The 22,418-nt window shown below is 41.7% G+C and overlaps 1 protein-coding gene across 2 annotated transcripts in view; it reads right to left on the bottom strand.

Annotated features, from left to right (window-relative positions):
• Positions 1–22,418, bottom strand: part of sorl1 (sortilin-related receptor, L(DLR class) A repeats containing) — a 97,849-nt gene that overhangs the window by 73,668 nt on the left and 1,763 nt on the right. The window contains exons 2-5 of one of the 2 annotated variants that reach the window (XM_061781076.1): positions 11,458–11,574; positions 7,261–7,395; positions 3,938–4,099; positions 3,057–3,124 (exon numbers count right to left, since the gene is read on the bottom strand). In XM_061781076.1, coding sequence (XP_061637060.1) covers positions 3,057–3,124; positions 3,938–4,099; positions 7,261–7,395; positions 11,458–11,574 — 482 coding nt within the window. Of the gene's footprint in view, positions 1–3,056; positions 3,125–3,937; positions 4,100–7,260; positions 7,396–11,436; positions 11,575–22,418 lie in introns of those variants that run through there. The other variant, XM_061781077.1, reaches the window with a different exon arrangement.

A 22,418-nucleotide genomic window follows, 5' to 3' on the forward strand; every position in this document is an offset into this window, starting at 1 on the left:
CGTTCTGCTGGGGGACTTCAATGCTCACGTGGGCAATGACAGTGAGACCTGGAAGGGCATGATTGGGAGAAACGGCCCCCCCAATCCGAACCCGAGCGGTGTTCTGTTATTGGACTTCTGTGCTCATCACGGATTGTCCATACCGAAAGACCATGTTCAAGCATAAGGGTGTCCACACATACACTTGCCACCAGGACACCCTATTTCGCAGTTCGATGATCGACTTTGTGGTCGTGTCATCGGACTTGCGGACGCATGTCTTGGAGACTGATCACCACCTGGTGGTGAGTTGGCTCCGATGGTGGGGGAAGATGCCGGTCCGATGTGGCAGGCCCAAATGTATTGTGAGGGTCTGCTGGAAACGTCTGGCGGAATCCCCTGTCAGAAGGAGTTTCAACTCCCACCTCCGAAAGAACTTTGTTCATGTTCCGGGGGAGGCGGGGGACATTGAGTCTGAGTGGACTATTTTCCGCGCCTCCATTGCTGAGGCGGCCGACCAGAGCTGTGGCCATAAGGTGGTTGGTGCCTGTCATGGCGGAAATCTCCGAACCCGTTGGTGGACACCAACGGTGAGAGATGCCGTCAAGCTGAAGGAGGAGTCCTATCGTGCCTTTTTGGCCTGTGGGACTCCTGAGGCAGCTGATGGGTACGGGCTGGCCAAGCGGAATGCAGCTTTGGTGGTCGCTGAAGCAAAAACTCGGGAGTATGGGGTACCGAACCCCCTTTTACGAGCTGTTTGGTCCCTGTCCGACCGGAGTCAGAGTTTGGTCCGCATATCCGGCAGTAAATCGGACTCGTTTCCGGTGAGGGTTGGACTCCGCCAAGGCTGCTCTTAGTCACCGATTCTGTTCATAACTTTTATGGACAGAATTTCTAGGCGCAACCGAGGCGTAGAGGGGGTCCGGTTTGGTGGCCTCAGTATTGCATCTCTGCTTTTGGCAGATGATGTGGTTCTGTTGGCTTTATCAAGCCGTGACCTACAACTCTCACTGGAGCAGTTCGCAGCTGAATGTGAAGCGGCTGGGATGAGAATCAGCACCTCCAAATCTGAGAGCATGGTCCTCAGTCGGAAAAGGGTGGCGTGCCCTCTCTGGCTCGGGGAAGAGATCCTGCCCCAAGTGGAGGAGTTCAAGTATCTTGGGGTCTTGTTCACGAGTGAGGGAAGAATGGAACGGGAGATCGACAGGCGGATCGGTGCAGCGTCTGCAGTGATGCAGACTTTGTATCGATCCGTTGTGGTAAAGAAGGAGCTAAGCCGAAAGGCAAAGCTCTCGATTTGCTGTGGGTCGTGATTGAAAGAACAAGATCCCGGATACAACCGGCCGAAATGAGTTTCCTCCGCAGGGTGTCCGGGCTCTCCCTTAGAGGTAGGGTGAGAAACTCGGCAATCTGGGAGGATCTCAGAGTAGAGCCGCTGCTCCTCCACATCGAGAGGAGCCAGATGAGGTGGCTGGGGCATCTGATTTGGATGCCTCCCGGACGCCTCCCTGGTGAGGTGTTCCGGGCACGTCCCACCGGGAGGAGACTCCAGGGACAACCCAGGACACGCTGGAGAGACTACATCCTTCGGCTGGCCTGGGAACGCCTCGGGATCCCCCCGGAAGAGCTGGATGAAGTGGCTGGGGAGAGGGAAGTCTGGGCGTCCCTGCTAAAGCTACTGCCCCCGCGACCCGACCTCGGATAAGCGGTACAAAATGGATGGATGGATGAAGTGTATTCTTCTTAGAATTATGTTTTAGCCAGAACTCCCAGTGAATCAAAATTGTAGGCACAACTAAAAACATTGTGACCAGCACAAATTGGCACAAGATGACGGATTTCACCATGCACTGTTAGAGTCTCTAATACTACCATGTTCATTGACTGCTTTCAGTGTAACAGACATGCAATTGCTGACTGGCTTTCCAGGGCTAAATTTACACTTTGGCAATCACTTACACTTTGTAGTCAAGTTACGTTTTCAATTCAATACTGCAAACTCAGTAGACTGACCCACACAGTATTTCAATTCTGCATTAGGAAAACATCTGTTAACTGACCAAAATGTTCATCGTTTTTTTTGTGTGTTTTGTTCAGTAATGAGCATCCTATTACAAGTACATACTACTTTGAATTGAATTGAAGCATTATTGATTTTTCACCACACTGTCAAGTTAATATGTTGTTTTCACTTTTACTGGACTGAATTGCAAGATGGAACAAGAACCATTCTTCAAGCACACTTTAATCTTCTCCCATAATTTGACTGCCATTTCTTTCAAATTAGTAGAAAATATTTCAGCAAAATAATTTACACTATTCAAGCATATTAACAAACTAGAGGAATGTGCTTCAATATATAGGGTATATTGTCTTTTCTTATTAATGCCCCAGCTCAGTTGCGCAATGATAGTGATAAATACAGTATGTTAATGACTTAATATTTTAAATTTTTAGAAAACAAAGCCACACAACCATAAACATGACATTTTAAAATGGAAAATTTTAGGCCACTCTGACACACAATTCTTTCACCAATTCTATCTAACAGATAAAACACCCACACACACAGTTGGGACAAACTGACAAAATGAAAGTAAACATGAAGCTCTCAGCCCACATATCTGAGCAAGTCCTGAAATTTAAATAATGAACCAGCCTTGCCTTTTGCTAAGAGAAACACAGCCACAATAAAATGATAACCACAGTACTTAGATTTAACTGAAACAATTATTATTTGGACATTTTAAATAATTTTTAAGACTTGTTAGCACACTTATTGGCTCATGGCTTTAGTAATGAGTGAGGGGAACTGTGCAACATGGAGAATTGTACTTGTAGATGAAGACTGCATTGACTATTTTGGTCACATCTCTGATAACTAGTGATAATACAGAGAGTTTCTTACATTTTGTATAAACTATCAGCTTATGCAAAAGAATATTTTCAAGATATTGTAAATTCAGTTTACAACATAAATAACAAAGTAAACCATAGTTCAGGATTTTTATTTGTTTTGACTCTTCTCAGTGCACGGCATGCTGTACTTGTCCTGAGTTTAGAAGTTGTCATCTTACCAAAAGTAGGTCTTCACATGCTCCTGGATCAACACCCAAGTCTCCCCAAAGTCGTCCGACTTCCACAGCTACAAGAGTGTGAGAGGGGAGAAGATGAAGAGGGGGATGGTGCTTTTAAAAAATGTAGGTCATGTTCATTCCTTCATTTTGTCTTTGCACATGAAACAAGTGGAGAACTGTTTAGCCACTACCTTATTGTGCATGAACTCAAGATGAAAGAACAAATAAGAGCTTCCATGTACTTTTCAATAAATCTGTTTCCAAAATCTACACACAAAAAGCAGCGTTGTCTGAGGAGGTGATATGAGGATCATCATAACACACATGTTGATGTGCATGTTGGAAGGAACTGCTTGTTCATTTCACAAAGGAAATGACTGACACTCTGATGACTCTATTTTCAATGAGGCGAGTGGTGACGATGGCGCCTATCCGGGTGGTCGCCTCGGTAACGGCTCTCTTGTCTGTCCTTGTCTTTTTTGTTCGTCTTTGGAGACATTACGTGACTTACTGACACTAGGGAAGACATTTTAGAACGTTCAGGATTAAACGATCATGTCAGCAACCAGAAGCATACACAGAGTGTCTGAGAACCTGTTTTCCGGGTTTGGTCACGTGACGTAACCATCGCAGGGATAGGTGTGACATTAATTTCGGTCAGCAGCAGAGAGTGATATTAAAATGGCCACACCCTCAGTTTGCTGGAGATTGATGAATTATTCTGCTCAATTCTTATTTCACAAACACAATATTAACCATAATACCATGTTGTGATTGGTGGTGGCACATAAAAAAAAATAAAAAATAAAAAATACATAAATAAATAAATAAATAATCTGTGTGTTTACTTCCCCTTCAAAGCAGACTATGCTAATCCTTACCTGCTTGTTTGGGTTAGAGCTGTCATACCCAAGCACAAGGTTGGGTGTTGTGCTGTGGATCAACATGTCTGTTGGTTTGAATGGGAGGGAGAAACCTTGTACACTCTTGCAGAAATCAAAGGTGTTCCACAGGTAATTGTTGGTGGAGTCTACAAAGAGGTACTGGAAAACAAGGAAGCATACAGTTTAGCACAAAAGGGTAAGGATAAAACATGTGTAGACGACAAATGTTTACGTATTATATCGGCTAAGTCGACCCCAAAAATTGGTTGACACAAAAATGTCTGCCTCAAAGCAATAAAAATTATGATTAACAGCATATTTTCATCGCCAGGAGCCAATTTGCGCCGATTTGTTGCAGATGCACAATACATCATGACCTCCCAAACATTATACACATTTATATATATATATATATATATATATATATATATATATATTTATTCTCTATGGTGCATCAGTAAACGTGAAATATTAATTAATATCGAATATCGTCCGGGCATTCCTGAGTTCCAGACGCTTTTCTGCCGAGAGGCATGAAACCAGGTAATTTGAATTTGAGAAGACAAAATAGGCGACCTTTAAAATAATAATTTTTTTTTTTTTTGTCATTCAAAATATGCCACACAACCTCCGTCACCTGGCGCCAAGATTTATGGGATGGTATGGTATTGTATAGTAGCATTTATTGTCAGTCTTCAATATATGTGAAACATACAGAGGGCTGAAATTTGGGTTACTATCACAAAAAAACTAAATAAAATAAAACGTACAGACATTTTTAGAAAAACATCCATGCTCTTTGTTTTATGAAGCGGTTATCAATGAAAGAGGAGGTCTGGAGTCCCCCTTCACCAGTTGATAGGGATGTCCCGTTCCAACCTTTTCACTTCCGATTAGATACCAAAATTGCAGCCTTGAGTTTTGGCAGATACCGATATCGGTCCGATTCGATTTCAGCAATAATCATACATAATTTACTTATTTTGTAGTATGGAATGTTAGAAAAGGCTTGATCAAGTTATATTACTTAAACAGAGAACAAAAATCAGCAACAGTCGGTATGAGAAAAATTGACCCATTGATTAGTAACCAATGGGTTACATAAAGTAACAGCTGTGCATGCCTTGACCTCTGAGGGGCAGTGTGGTGCACATAATGAGATACACACTTGCAGTAACAAAGAAAGTAGAAAACTCGATTTCACAGAGTGTAAAGACTATATGCCAGAGAGTATTGTTATATTGCCTGTTTGTATGTGTATATACAGTCTTTGTGTACCAATAATCATTATTTTGAGAGATGTGCCACGAGTTCAATGCTAATTTTGGTTAGCTCGTCAATGGTGTTTTTCTTTCACTCTGTGCTAGTTTTGAACTATCGATTTTTTTTTTAACAAAAACTCCGAAAGAAACGAAGGCTGTGATGTATTTGAACATTCAATAGGTGTCATTCTTTTGTTATGCGAGTTTAATTTTACAGTGAGCTTCAACTGGAGTGTCAATAAACGACTTTAAGCAAGCAACACTCACTCTTACTCCTTGCTACTATGTTAGCACCTTAGCAACCTGTTGTTGTGAGCACGTGGGCTCTGCATGCCGTCCGGGAGCTGTTGGAAAAAAGTGCTCGAGCAGAGCATGGAATGGACTGCCAATATACGTTTTTTGCCGACATTAGAGCGATTTCCGTTATCAATGAACGGATGGGGACACCCTTACTGTTTACATCATGCGAGACGAGGACGTGCACGAGGCTCAGCATGCGCTCACGGAGCATAGTTTGAATGTGGAGCAGACCTTCCCGGACTCCCTGGTTATTGTGCTTGGATACTTTAACAAGGGAATCTAAGGCATGAACTACCCAAGTACAAACATTTTATAAAATGCCCTACTAGAAAGGAGAACACGCTGGATAACTGATACCCTACAGTTAGCGGAGCCGTGCCCAGCTGCAGCCCCAGACTTTCAGATCACGTGATGGTCCACCTGATCACTGCATACAGAGGCTGTTGTAAGAACTAAAGCGAGGCATTGGAGGACCTTCACACGTGTTTGGAAACAACAGACTGGGAGGTGTTCAGGGCTGCGACAATCTGGATGAGTACACAAACACTGTAACCTCAACAATTTTTGCCGTGTGCGCGTCAAGTGACGCAGAGGGGCCGCATAGGGGCCACGCGGCCCAATGCGTCGGTCATGTGATGCAATGCGGGCGCTGTCGGCCGTGCGAGCGCGGGAGTATAAAGAGGCCTTAAGCCTAAAGCCCCCCAAGGTGCGAACAAACAGGCCCTCGCCCAGAGCCTCATCATCAACTACTCTCCCTTCAATTTCCCATCAGCCCTTGACACCTCTCCAGGGGCAGGCACAGTGCAGAGCACTGTGTATGTTGCTGAGAAGGTCATCAGCTGTACGCGCCCATCTATTCAGGACCTGTACGCCTCCAGAACCCGGGGGTCTGCAGGTCGGATTACAGCTGACCCTACACACCCTGGACACAGCCTGTTCGACTCTCTACCCTCAGGCAGGAGGCTACGGTCCATTCAGACCAGAACCTCCCGCCACATGAGCAGCTTCTTCCCCTTGGCCATCAGACTACATCCATCCATCCATTTTCTATACCACTTATCCTCACTAGGGTCGCGGGTTGCTGGACCCTATCCCAGCTATCTTTGGGCGGGAGGCAGGGTACACCCTGAACCGGTCGGCAGCCAATCGCAGAGCACATAGAAACAAACAACCATTCGCACTCACATTCGCACCTACGGCCAATTTAGAGCCCTCAATCAACCGACCACGCATGTTTTTGGGATGTGAGAGGAAACCGGAGTGCCCGGAGAAAACCCACCCAGGCACAGGGAGGACAGGCAAACTCCACACAGGCAGGGCCGGGATTTGAACCCCGTCCCCAGACCTGTGAGGCAGATGTGCTAACCAGTCGCTCACCGTGCAGGCTCATCAGACTCATAAACACTAAATAAGGTGGCTGGTATCACTCATTAAAACTTCATACCTATACACGATGCTTATTGCACACTGTTTATGCTCATTGCACATTGTTTATTTTTGTTCTTCTTAGTCTTTTTATGTTTTAATTTTTACTATTACCATCCAGCTATGTTTCATGTTGCACCATCAGAGCAAGAAAACATCCTAGTTGTGTATGTACATTTCACTGACAATGGCAATAAAATCGATTCAGATTCTTAACCCTAACATTTTGACTGCAGGGTGTGTCAGTAGGATGGCAATAGTGTGTCAATGAAAAATTTACCTGATTGTGTGTAGTGGGCCATGTAACCAGACAACAAATAAGAATGTACTTACCCTCTTGTTATCAGCAGGGCTGTGATAAAACTGAGAGATGACCTGTGTACTGCCATTCTTGCCCTTGGCCTCAGACAACTGGAATTTCCCAGAGACAAGTGTGAAAGTGGACCCAGAGTCATAAGACACATAGACCTGGATTCAAAGCAGAAACAGATAATGAGTAGCTGCCTACTTTCTGTAAACTTACTGACATGCATTACAACCCCCTTTTGCAAAATATTTAGCCACACACCCCCTCTATCATGCCGACAGAGCTGGCGCATCAATCAATGGAGTCAAACACTAAAGTACAGAAGGACACTACTTTGTGTCCCGCCTATCAACTTTTTAGTTTTTAGACACTTTTGGGTTTAAATTTGTTCCAGACTGCTATTGTCTTTGTCTCTTTCCCAAAGAAACAATGAGAAAGTGTTATCAGTCACCTTAAGGCTCTGTCTAAAACTTATCAAGTTAGAAACCTCGGGTAATATTGGACTCAGACCTGAATTTTAACAGCCACATTATATCAATAACATCTGCACCTTTTTACCATCTCAATTTTTTTGCCAAACAAAATAACAAACAAACAAACAGTGTCTACACTGCATTTCAAATTATTATGCAAATTACATTTTTCCTCAGATTTTCCTAAATAGTTCATACAAATGACAGTCGGGATCATTTTCAAGTAATCAACTGTCAGAATGTTTTTGAACAAACCGCTCAATGATAACAGTATTTTTTGAAAAACAAAAAACTAAAAATGCAGTGTTCTAAATTATTATGCACAACAAAGTTTCAAGACATTTGACAGGTTTTAAAGAATTGAAAAAAGTCATTTATTGAGTTTGCAGCATCAAGTCATTAACTGAAATCAAAAGCTACAGTATTTCAATCAAAATCATCATATACAGTCCCCTGCAAAAGTATTGGAATGGCAAGGTCAATTCCTTTGTTTTTGTTGTATACTGACGACATTTGGTTTTCGGATCAAAAGATGAACGTGAGACTAAAGTTCAGAATTACAGCTTTTATTTCATGGTATTTACATCTTGATGTGTTAAACGACTCAGGACAGAGCACCTTTTGTTTGAACCCACCCACTTTTCAAGTGAGCAAAAGTATTGGAACGTGATTAATGGGGGTTTCTAGTTGCTCAGGTGTTCCCTTTTAGATTGATTGCTTAAACATTAGATAGTGCTTGTTTTTGGCTTTGGGTTTTACCTGTGAAGACCAGAGAGCTGTATATGGGAGAAAAGCAAAACCATTTTGAAGCTGAGAAAAGAGGGAAAGTCAATCAGAGCTATTGCACAAATATTGGGAATAGCCAATACAACAATTTGGAATGTTCTGAAAAAGAAAGAAACTACTGGTGTTCTACTGATGTTCTAAGCAACATACATCGAACAGGTCGCCCAATGGTATCAACTGCAGTTGATGACAGAAATATTGTGAGAGCTGTGAAGAAACACCGAAAGACAAAAGTCAGTGACATCACTGCCAACCTCCACAAGGCAGGGGTAAACGTATCACAATCCACTATTCAAAGAAGACTTTGAGAGAAGAAATATATAGGCCATACCACAAGATGCAAACCACTCATCAGCAAAAAGAATTGGAAGGCCAGATTGGATTTTGCAAAGTAGTACAGAGATGAGTCACAAAAGCTTTGGAACAAAGTTTTATGGACAGATGAGACCAGGTTTAACCTGTGTGTTATGATGATCCTCATATCACCTCCTCAGGTTCAACCAAAGTGATGGAAAGGCCAAAGTATGGGGAAAGAAAGGATCTGGAGGAAGGAAAGTTGGAGGAAATGTCATGGCTTGGGCTTGCATGGCTGCTTCTGGAACGGGCTCACTAGTTTATTGATGATGTGACTCCTGATGGTAGCAGCAGAATGAATTCTGAAGTCTACAAAACCATTTTGTCAGGCAATTTACAGAAAAATGCATCCAAACTAATCAGGAAAAGCTTTATCATGCAAGAAGACAATGACCCAAAACACACTGCCAACAAAACAAAGGACTTCATCAGGGGGATAAAGTGGAAAGTCTTAGACTGGCCAAGTCAATCACCGGACCGTAACCCAATAGAGCATGCATTTGACCTCCTTTTTTTTTTTTTTTTGTCCTGTTCGGCTTTTAGGTCAAGCAGACAACCCAATGGCACCCTCCCATCAAACCCTCCACCCGCTCCACCCACAGGAGAGCAAGACGCCCCACCACCCCAACCCGCAGGGCCCGCAATGCAGCCAGTCCCCGTCCAGGCCGAGGGCGGTAGAGTGTCCCTTGTTTGTTGGAAAGGAGGGCGTATAGGGGCACCCGACAAGGGAACGATAAGGGGGGGGGGGGGGGGAACCAAGGAGCAGCCGCGGGCCATGAGAGGTTAGCCCCAACACCAAGCAGTCATCGAGCCCGGGGGGCCCGGCACCGCCCCCCAGAGATGGGTGTATATAGTGCATTAAAACATAGGGGGTGTGTGTGATGCATTTAAAATCCAGGGGGGCAGCCAGGGCGTACGGACCGGGAAACTGCACAGACATGCTGAAACCCGATCCGACACCCATAACCTCCCGATTCCATACCAATCCCCCAGAAAACCTTTGATACATGTATGTAACCCAGATGTGTTTAGTGAGAAAAATATATACAGTGAATGGTGCGAGTGTGTGCTAAGTGAGTGATTAAGAGGCATGGCTCCATTTTACCTCCTGAAGAGGAGACTGAAGACCCCCAGAAACAAACAATAACTGAAAGAGGCTTCAGTCAAGGCCTGGAAAAGCATTTCAAATGAAAAATGAAACAGTCTTGTGAAGTCAATGGTTTGCAGGCTTGATGCAATTATTACAAGTAAAGAATATGCCACTTTAAGTTAATGTAATGTCTGTTCCAATAATTTTGCTCACTTGAAAAGTCGGTGGCTTCAAATTAAAGGTGCTCTGTCCTGAGTTGTTTAACACATCTAGATGTAAATACCATGAAATAAAAGTTGGAATTCCGAACTTTTGTCTCATATGCATCTTTTGATCTGAAACCCAAATGTCTTCAGTATACAACAAAAACAAAGGAATTGACCTTGCCGTTCCAATACTTTTGGAGGGGCTTTAACAAGACAAGTTGCATTTTGGTATGAGACCCCTTATTTGACAGCAGCTTCACAATTCTGACATCCATTAAACAAGACTTTTTGAAGCGTTTCTGCTTGAATTTCTTTGAGATGGTGCATTGTCATGCTTGAATATTATTTTGTTAATGATGTTAAGCACAGTTCTTTTTTGGTAACATTGAAGAAAGTGGCCAGTAAGAAAAATCCATCATAATTTTCACACCTTCAGGGACCCTAAAGAGGCTGACCAGGAAATACAGGCACATTAGCCCAGTCCTCAGGGCTCTACACTGGATTCCTGTCGCTCAGATAATAGACTTCAAAAGAGGTCTGCTTGTGTACAGGTCTCTTTATGGTCTAGCGCCAAAGTACATCTCTGACATCTTAGAGCCATGTGAACCTTCTTAGGCTCTGAGAACCTCAGGGAGTTTTCTACTGCTGGTGCTGGTCAGGACTAAAATACCGTGAGGCTGTTTCAATTTTATGCTGCTAAAACTGGAACAGTCTTCCAGAAGATGTGAGACAGGCATGACAACTAGTCATGCCTGTCATTGATTAGTTGAAATGTACTTTTGTCCGCAGCGGGACTAAAACACTGACCCATCAGTTTCGAGAGCCTGCAATCTTGCCATTCAGAGACTTTACTGAATATACAGTATTGTGAAACTATTTGAAGGAAAACTGTTAAGGAAAACAGAAAAAATATCCACATGAATAAACCTTTAAAGCGCTTTCCCAAGGCTGGTTAAGTGAACTGTGAGTCATCTGTCAACTCAAGGATGGCACAACAAGAAAGCATGCATGCTTTTCAATTATTGCTTGAGGATAGGGTGTCATTTATTTCTTACTCTGGGTGTGCACTGGCGAATGCTGCATTAAAGTCTAGCTCGATAATCATAAAATCAATTGAAACATGACAAACCTGATTTAAAAAAAAAAAAAAAAAGATGCAGCTTATGGCACTCTGATGATCAGTTGATATAAGAGGGAAGGGAATGAAGTAAAAGAGTCACGCCTGATCTAGTTACTGGTAAGTTCTGTCAAACTAAAAAAAAGTCTTGACAGTGCAAGTTTCATAGGTCTTACCCATGGATGTGTTCAGCTTACCGAGCTCGTTCTGGGTCCAACGGCTCCAACGCTGTCTCTGGCCAAAGCCACAATGACATTGCTCTTTTCTCCAGCCCAGTGGACGACCATCTGGTTATGAGAGTCATTCAAGCTGGCCTGTGTAACAAAAAGTGGTGAAATCAGGATGAGCAAAAGTGAATTTGGATTTAAATGGTCCTTTTTACTAGATACCCTTGGCATTCTAATTCCTGCATGGTGAATGTACGTATGTTTGACTAACAGACAAAATGTTTATGGCTATGCAACAAGATTATTAACTCTGAGGAGTACAAAACACAAGTCTTTGGAGTCTGGAACATGCTATTTTTGATACAGTAAAAAAAAATGTTGTCAAGCCATTCAGCTTTGGCAACAGATTTGGAACTAGGAAGCATACTAATTCCTCATGGCTCATGAAAGTGACTCCCCTAAGATGAGTACTGTACGTCAACGAAGTCACCACGACCAAGCATGACCAAGCATGGTAAGTTTGGATAAAATGTGGAACTTTCAAACATTTTCAAGCTTTTTTTATATATATATTTATTTACAATAACTTTAAACTGTACTGGACGTTTTAGGCCATGAAAAAAAACTACAAAACAAGCATTTTGTATTCTACAGTAATAAGGGTGCATATGGCTTAAAAAAAAAAAAAAGAAAAAAAAAAGTGTTTTAATGTAACGGACAAGCTGCTATTTCGGACAACCAACCGCCTTTATTAGTCCATTCTATTGAGGTCCGTTCTATTGAGCTTTTTAAATGCTGTTATTATGAGCAGTTCATTGTATACACCCAAATGAAATTAATTATTAATTTCATTTGATGAAATGCAAGTGCATTACCACAGCTACCGGTAATAAAGTATCTTCTGTATTCCTCAACTAAAAAGGACCATATGCCTTACAAGAAAGTACCTATATTATTTTTCTTGTTCATTTTGGAAGGCTACTGTGCACAACAACACCCATTGCCTGCTTTAATCCTATTCATATCTCATGTTTGCTGCTGCTGCTTCTTATGCTTCTTCATTTGGGATAAACAGCAAGCCCACGCTGCAGATGGAGTTAAATCCCAGACCATGGATGTATGGGGAGTGTCACTGGATGCAGAATATCCTCAGCACTGAAATTTCCTTCAATGAGGACAAGCTTAGTTTTTACAATATTTAAGATGCCGCCCCACACTTGTGGGTACCTGAAGCTCAAATCAAGAGTGGCATCAGCAGTGAAGATGGGGCACATTTTATTGTTATGGGCACAACACACATTGCTGTGCTGCTCATCCTACAAATGCATGTTCCTTACATTTGGGGCATTTTTTAAAATGGAAAGTATAAATGTTATTGTAAAGAAGCATTGTTACAACAGAGAAATAGTCTGTCAAAGAGAAATTTCTGAACATTCAGTTTATTTCATCTGTCTTTCCAGCCCAAGACACTTATGGCTGGAACTGAAACTTGGTAAACATTTTTCAAACTATTCTTATTTAGTTTTATTTATATGTATTTTTATTTTGCAGCATTTAGTGCTCACCAAATACAATGAATGGCAGCTCTTAGCTTGTTACACTAATGGATGATATAAAGCAAACAACAGTGCAACACTGGGGATTTGCAAATGATTAACAGTTAACACAAATACCAGCATAGTTAAATAACTACAGACAATCCTGTTAACCCATTCTTTTGCAGTAAGCTCGCAGGTTATCATCAAAAATGGATAAATTCCCTCCCTATTTAAACGAAGAGAGTCATTGAGAACACGGCATTGAAATAACTCTAAGAGGGTTCATCAACAAATGTCATCCTTTTTAATCTTATCCATAGCACAAATATTTTCAAGTCTACATACTTAATGTGATCTTTACAGACATTAGCTAACTTTGGATGAACGGTTTCCTGCACCTCTAAAAATCTAAATTCTGTCCACCATATTTGCATGCTTTTAGCACACTAGCATCACAATACTGCTGTTGAGGAGTGGACTCTGCGTCTATTACTGACAAGGAGCAGGACAGGGTAACAATACAACAGGCATTTTAGCCTTCACTCCCCAACAAACCTCCCTTCTCTTCAGCTCAAAGCTCTCCATTATTCAACAAGAGTGAAAAGAAGGGGGGTGCAGCATGGCCAGGAGCCCAATGGCAGCACAGCCAGACTCAAGCAATGACATCATCTTTGGAGGACTTGCAGGCAATACATCGTTGCTCTGCTGTTACCAGGTACAAATAAGATTCTTTTCACCTTTGCTATAAATATTGATTCTCATTGATAGTAGAATAAGAAATGTGTTTCTCATTGACAAAGCTTGTTGCAAAAACTAAAATGGGTAAATATGCGTGAAGACGCACTCTAAATGTAAATGATTCTGCAGTGTGTCTATTGGACTCTTGCTCTCTTCATCCACAAGAACATATGTGAGGTCAGTGGTCATTGATGTTTGTCAAAAGGGTCTGGCTAGCAATCTTTGTTAAAGTTCATTCCAAAGGTATTTGATGGGATTGAGGTCTGGGTTCTGTGCAATTTCTTTCAAATTATGCTCATCAAAGCATGCCTTCATGAACCATCCTTGCTTTCTGAAAGGGGACTTCCCACAAGGTAAGAATCACAGAATTGCCTTGGTAAAATTAAAATTAGGCTTGAGGGGAATTGACAAGCTCAGCTCATGATTGATTATTAGATTGTTTAGTAATGTAGCTGCTGTCACAAAAAAGCCCTTAGCCCAAGCCTATAAGAAACTTAATACAGAGCTCAGAGGGTCATCGTGAATTCTAAACTAACTGGAAGTTTTAGATAAAATTTAAGGGATATGTGCAATAGCATAATTCTCAAACACAAAAAAAGCTTTATTACCACACACAAGTGTGAGAATTTGGGACAACTGAAGAGCAGGGTCACCAAAGTGATGAATTCATTCAGAATATATGTTACTTCTTCCATCCATCCATCCATCCTTTCATCCATTCTCTCCCACTTATCCAAGGTCGGGTCGCAGGGGCAGTAGCTTTAGCAGGGACGCCCAGACTTCCCTCTCCCCAGCCACTTCATCCAGCTCTTCCGGGGGGATCCCGAGGCGTTCTCAGGCCAGCCGAAAGACGTAGTCTCTCCAGCGTGTCCTGGGTCGTCCCCGGGGTCTTCTCCCGGTGGGACGTGCCCGGAACACCTCACCAGGGAGGCGTCTGGGAGGCATCCGAATCAGATGCCCCCGCCACCTCATCTGGCTCCTCTCGATGTGGAGGAGCAGCGGCTCTACTCTGAGATCCTCCCAGATCGCCGGGTTTCTCACCCTATCTCTAAGGGAGAGCCCGGACACCCTGCGGAGGAAACTCATTTCGGCCGAAATGTTACTTCTTTTTTGTAAAAATTGTTTACTTATTTGTGAAATATTCTTATTAGTGCTCGGACTAGATATCTACAGTATATCTATATATAATTGTGACTCCTTGTCCTATTAAAAAAATAGATGTATGATGTCATAGTCCAATGACTGAAAAATATGATGTGCTTATTTGAAAACTATCTATAAACTAATATTCCATTTTGCATCCCTACATTACTGCAGAAACTATGAAACGTGTGTGTAGTTTTTCACCCCAAGATGGCAATGAAGATACTGTAGCGGCTGAATCTGAATAGTGTATGTGTATGGCACAATGTGCATATTTGCAGTTAATTTTGCATGGAAATTTGCTTTGGAGCAGAAGTAAACACATCATCTGCAAAAACAGAGGACAAGTCCCCGCCCGCGGGGGATGCGCACAACCGTTGTGCACTAATGCAATATTGCTGCATCCGTAAACACATGGAGGTAGACAATCGTGGAATATATTGTGTTTTGTTTTAAGTAAATGCAGTGTGGCAACAGTTCCAGTTCTCGTCAGAATAAAGTAAGTACAGTAGTATGTTGTTCTTTGATTCGTTGTGATTAAAATGTGAACCCCCCCCCCCGCCCCCCCATTCACTAGTTGACTCGACTCAGTGACTAATTCCTATAGACTTCTGAGGTCATCGTGTGTTACATAAATGAAGACTAACAATCACAAGCACATCTGCCACAGTTCTGAGGACCCGGGTTCAAAACCAGCCTCATCTTTGTGGAGTTTGCATGTTCTCCCCGTGGTTGCGTGGGTTTTCTCTGGGTACTGCGGTTTCCTTCCACATCCCAAAAACATCCATGGTAGATTAATTGGCGACTCTAAATTGCCAGTAGGTGTGAATGTGCGTGGGACTGGTCGTTTGGTTATATATGCCCTCCGATTGGCTGGCGACCAGTTCAGGGTGTACCCCGCCTCTCGCCCGAATATAGCTGGGATAGGCTCCAGCACAGCCGCCCTCGTGAGGATAAGCGGTACAGAAAATGGATGGATGGATGACCTACAGTGGGTACGGAAAGTATTCAGACCCCCTTAAATTTTTCACTCTTTGTTATATTGCAGCCATTTACTAAAATCATTTAAGGTCTTTTTTTAATTAATTAATTAAATTAACATTAATGTACGCACAGCACGCCATATTGACAGGGAAAAAAAATTAATTGTTGAAATTTTTACAGATTTATTAAAAAGGAAAAACTGAAATATTACACAGACATAAGTATTCAGACCCTTTGCACAGTATTTAGTAGAAGCACCCTTTTGAGCTAATACAGCCATGAGTCTTTTGGGGAATTTTTTGACACCTGGATTTGGCGATCCTCTGGCATTCCTCCTTGCAGATCCTCTCCAGTTCTGTTAGGTTGGATGGTGAACTTTGGTGGACAGCCATTTTCAGGTCTCTCCAGAGATGCTCAATTGGGTTTAAGTCAGGGCTCTGTCTGGGCCATTCAAAAACAGTCACGGAGTTGTTCTGAAGCCACTCCTTCGGTATTTTAGATGTGTGCTAAGGGTCATTGTCTTTTTTGAAGGTGAACCTTCATCCCAGCTTGAGAGTCTGAGCACTCTGGAGAAGGTTTTCGTCCAGGATATCTCTGGACTTGGCCGCATTCATCTTTTCTTCAATTGCAAACAGTCTCCCTGTCCCTGCAGCTGAAAAACACCCCCTCAGCATGATGCCGCCACCACCATGCTTCACTGTTGGGACTGTATTGGACAGGTGATGAGCAGTCTCTGGTTTTCTCCACACATGCCACTTCGAATTAAGGCCAACAATTTATATCTTGGTCTCATCAGACCAGAGAATCTTATTTTTCACCATCTTGGAGTCCTTTAGGTGTGTTTCAGCAAACTCCATGTAGGCTTTCATGTGTCTTGCACTGAGTAGAGGCTTCCTTCGGGCCACTCTGCCATAAAGCCCCGACTGGTGGAGGGCTGCAGTGATGGTTGACTTTCTATAACTTTCTCCCATCTCCCGACTGCATCTCTGGAGCTCAGCCACAGTGATCTTTTACCTCTCTCACCAAGGTTCTTCTCCCCCGATTGCTCAGTTTGGCCGGACGGCCAGCTCTAGGAAGGGTTCTGGTTGTCCCAAACGTCTTCCATTTAAGGATTATGGAGGCCACTGTGCTCTTTGGACCCTTAAGCGCAGCAGAATTTTTTTTATAACCTTGGCCAGATCTGTGCCTTGCCACAATTCTATCTCTGAGCTCTTCAGGCAGTTCCTTTGACCTCATGATTCTCATTTGCTCTGACATGCACTGTGAGCTGTAAGTTCTTATATAGACAGGTGTGTGGCTTTCCTGATCAAGTCCAGTCAGTATAATCAAAAATAGTTGGACTCCAATCTCAAGGATGATCAGAAGAAATGGACAGCACCCGAGTTAAATACATGAGTGTCACACCAAAGGGTCTGAATACTTATGGCTATGTGATATTTCAGTTTTTCTTTTTTAATAAATCTGCAAAGATTTCAATAATTCCGTTTTTTTCTGTAAATTTGGGGTGCTGTGTGTACATTAATGAAGAACAAAATTTAAAGCAATTTTAGCAAATGGCTGCAATATAATAAAGAGTGAAAAATTTAAGGGGGTCTGAATACTTTCCGTACCCACTGTATATAAATAATATAATAAATATTATACAACCCCAATTCCAATGAAGTTGGGTCGTTGTGTTAAACATAAATAAAAACAGAATACAATGATTTTGCGAATCATGTTGAATACACTACAAAGACAAGATAAGATAAGATAAGATAATGTTCAAACTGATGAACTTTATTGTTTTTAGCAAATAATCATTAACTTGGAATTTTATGGCTGCAACACGTTTGGGATTTCATTATCTATGGTCCATATCATCATCAAAAGGTTCAGAGAATCTGGAGAAATCACTGCATGTGACACACTGTAAGAGAGCTAGCTACATTATCCAAATGGCTGTTACAACAACTTCAGTGTTCATGGTTTGAGGTGTAGGGAGTAAAGTTGTATGCAAGGCCAAAAACCAACATTGAATGCCCGTGACCTTCGATCCCTCAGGCGGCACTGCATCAAAAACCGACATCAATCTGTAAAGCATATCACCACATGGGGTCAGGAACATTTCAGAAAACCAATGTCAGTAAATACAGTTCGGCGCTGCATCCGTAAGTGTAACTTGAAACTATACTATGCAAAGCAAAAGCCATTTATCAACAACACCCAGAAACACCGCCGGCTTCTCTGGGCCCGAGCTCATCTAAGAGGAACTGATGCAAAGTGGAAAGGTGTTCTGTGGTCCGACGAGTCCACATTTCAAATTGTTTTTGGAAATTGTGGACGTCGTGTCTGCCGGGCCAAAGAGGAAAAGAACCATCCCGACTGTTATGGACGCAAAGTTCAAAAGCCAGCAACCGTGATGGTATGGGGCTGTGTTAGTGCCAATGGCATGGGTAACTTACACATCTGTGAAGGCACCATTAATGCTGAAAGGTACATACAGGTTTTGGAGAAACATATGCTGCCATCCAAGCAACGTCTTTTTCATGGACGGCCCTGCTTTTTTCAGCAAGACGATGCCAAACCACATTCTGCACGTGTTACAACAGCGTGGCTTCGTAGTAAAAGAGTGCTGGTACTAGACTGGCCTGCCTGCAGTCCAGACCTGTCTCCCATTGAAAATGTGTGGCGCATTATGAAGCGCAAAATACGACAATGGAGACACCGTACTGTTGAACAGCTGAAGCTGTACATCAAGCAAAAATAGGAAATAATTCCACCTACAAAGCTACAACAATTAGTGTCCTCAGTTCCCAAACGTTTATTGAATGTTGTTCAAAGAAAAGGTGATGTAACACAGTGGTAAACATGACCCTGTCCCAGCTTTTTTGGAATGTGTCGCAGACATAAAATTCAAAGTTAATGATTATTTGCTACAAACAATACTGTTTATCTGTTTGAACATGAAATATCTTGTCTTTGTAGTGTATTCAATTAAATATAGGTCGAACATGATTTGCAAATCATTGTATTCTGTTTTTCTGTTTAACACAACGTCCCAACTTCATTGGAATTGGGGTTGTATAAATTATATTGAGTTTGGTAGCACTGTGAGCTCATACAGCGGTATCTGAACTGCACAAACTCCAAGAGTTGGAAGGGGCTGTTCTGCCATTTCAAAGACAAAACACGTTTGTGTCACAAGAGTATCACGAATTTTATTTTCAATACTGTATAATCACAGGCTTAATCTAAGTTGTGTATCAGATCAAGATATAAATACCGTGAAATAAAAATTTAAACTGTTGGTGTCAAACCCAAATTTTTCACACTGAGGAATTGCCTCAATGTTTCAATACATTTGGGGGGGAGTAAGTATGTGTATATTGCAGGGGCCTTCTTCATTTCTCATGCATGAGATTTTGAGGTGATCGTGGCATACAATCAAAAAGGTGTGACTCGTAATGGTGTTCACTGAGCTGCTCCACCATTAAAAATGCCTTATTTACATAGTGTACACATCCGTTATAATGTGTTACTGCCTCCTCTGTTGACTTTTCCCAATGTCTCGAGGGTCATTATTGGCCTACTCAGAACAGTCAACATGACTAGCAATAATATAGTACAGTAGTACAGTAAGCATCACTAACTAGGTCGAGATGTAGGAGAAATTTAAGTTGAAAGACTGCATTACCAATGCTAATTGTAGCATTATTGACAATGAATAGCAGTAAATATTCTGCTTGTTAAGCGATATAATCAATAATGTCTTAAGTCTCAGAATCAGAAGATCAGAATCAGAATCATCTTTATTTGCCAAGTATGTCCAAAAAACACACAAGGAATTTGTCTCTGGTAGTTGGAGCTGCTCTAGTATGACAACAGACAGTCAATTGACAGAGAACACTTTGGAGACATAAAGACATTGACAAAAAGCAGTCACTGAGCAATAAAGGGTTGCTCGTTATCTGGTAATGCCGGTACTTTTTTTTTCTTCCTTGAATTAGTTTTCAATTATTCCAGTTGGGCTACAGGGTAGCTCGTGGCTTACACATGAGCCTCACAGATAAGAGGTCCTGGGTTCAAAGTTTGGCTCAGGCTCTCCTGTGTGGAGTTTTCATGTTCTCCCTGTACTTGTGTGGGTTGTTTCCAGTATAATGAAGATTCCTGCCACATTTAAAGACATGCATGCTACGTTAATTGAAGATTAATTCGGCCATAGGTGTGAATGGGAGTATGAAAGGTTGTGTTGGAGCTGCTCTAGTATGACAACAGACAGTCAATTGACAGAGAACACTTTGGATGGCTTGTTGTATATTTAAGGTTTAAACTGGAGTTCTCACAATATAATCATGTGATCGGAAATCAGGGCTGATCGTCTTATTTTCAGCAGATTGGCATCAGGTGAAAAAGGTCATTTTTTTATAAATTTTCAAAGGTCATAAAGCGACAATATAATCTTACCGTACAAAGATATTGCCGAATAGAACAGTAATATATTACAAATGTTTCGGGTTCGTCTGGTGGCGTGAATAAGACGAGAGGCAAAGATCTACATCCACACAAATCTTGGGATTCCACAGAAATTTATAATTTATTCAAGCTGCAACTCTTTAAGACAGTTGTACAGCACCTATTTGTTCATACATGAACCAACAAATCATTACCTAGCAATATGAGTTGAGATGATTGACAAAAGAAAACAGGAGCTATATCGAATGCATTCATCTGTTAGGAGGCGTGCTCATTTAGCGGTACCCAATACAACAACAACTGTTTATTCTGATTGAGGTGTTTATATGGAGCATTTTCATTTTGTTTGGGCTTCTAAACCAATTTTCTACATACCCCCCCCCCCCCCCTACTGTTTCGCTGGACACTTGTGAGCCAAGTTCAATAAATGGAGTATGTGTAGTGTGCATGCGTTCCAAGATAGTATTCGTTCGTGTGTTTTTGTGTGACAAGAGTGACTTTGGACACCCTACACCTTGAAAACTAACACTAACATTGTATAAACAATGAATGAACATGCATGCGGTGACTGTACCTTGTGTATGAAATGCACTATATAAATACATTTGCCTTGTCTTTCCTAATGTAACGGCAGGAACGCGACTGCTTTGCGGTAGCATGTTTACATTACCCGTAAATACTCATGTACAGCACTGCTAGAGGAGCATGGATGTAAACAACACTGTGCATTACACTACATTATAATGTACAAAACAACAGTGTACATTCCTTGAAAACTATTTGTATTACCAGATATTTTGAATGGTATTTTTCCTTTTTATATTTGTGTTTTATCGTGTTTTTAATTACCTTTTATTCATGTTATTTCCTATATAAAATATGTTTTATAAATAAATGGATAATGGAAATCGAAAAAGATGAGAGAAAATTGACATTTAATTCCTTTAATTTTACGGAAAAATATTATATTGGGTATATATCATTAACGGAATATAAAATTAACTATATCCGGATATGAAATAGTGCTGTCCATACCGCACAGCACTATGTGACACACTGTAAGAGAGCTAGCTACATTATCCAAATGGCTGTTACAACAACTTCAGTGTTCATGGTTTGAGGTGTAGGGAGTAAAGTTGTATGCCCGCCAACTTCCACACAAATCTAGTCTTAATTTTTACAAGCCAGCAGAGAGATAAATAGCAACACCAGACCAGCTGACCATTTAATAAGAACCTTCGTTACCAGCGTCTTTCACAGTGATGAAACCTGATCCTAACCACACTCCCCAGAGCCTATTTGTCCTGTTTGTAGTGTGTGCACTGATCACACACAAGAAGGTTGTGGTCAGTATGAGACAACAGCATGTGTTGAACTGGTGATGGATGACAAGGAGACCTTTCTCTCTGCTGTGTGTTTACAGGTCACTCTTATTCATCCTGTACATATTGTTTGAATATGTGGCCCTGTGATGATACCTCAACATTTGTGCAGATAGACTTGGTGTTGGTCAACTCATTTAATATTGTATGCTTTTAAACATTACAGGCAAACAATGACAGAATATGTCAGAAAGTCATCATGGTGTATTCGTCCACAGGGACAGAAAATGACTGTTTTAGGATTGATTACTGGCCCTAAAACCTCTACCCACTATAGAGTGCATTTATACTTTTCATGTGTTTTCAGCCAAAAAGTTCCCAGAGCTGTTCTGTCACTTTTAACAACTTCCTTAGCAGAAAACCATCTCAACCTGGTACAGTTGACTAATTTTAGATGCTTATAACACCGTGACCATCACAGGTGTGCCTGTGGTAAACAAAGACAAAATACCAGGAGGCTTGGGAGTGGTTGTTAAATAACAATGCGGGCAGACATATAAGGAAGTGTCTTAATAAATGGCAAGTCACAACCCAAAGAACCAAAGCTTCCTCATATTACCATAGCACGTACTGCTAAAAGAAAAACTTGCTCTGCCATTGTAAGCTCATCTAAATCAATTTGCAGAATTTGCACTACTTAAAATAAATGCTCTAGAACATAACTGCCCATTAGTCCCCCACTCGGGGTTCACCAAAAAACATCTTTGTGTAGAAATCCTGTGAATATACAAACCAGACATAAATAAATGTG

Source organism: Phyllopteryx taeniolatus, chromosome 8, assembly GCF_024500385.1.
Source record: "Phyllopteryx taeniolatus isolate TA_2022b chromosome 8, UOR_Ptae_1.2, whole genome shotgun sequence".
NCBI lineage: Eukaryota > Metazoa > Chordata > Actinopteri > Syngnathiformes > Syngnathidae > Phyllopteryx > Phyllopteryx taeniolatus.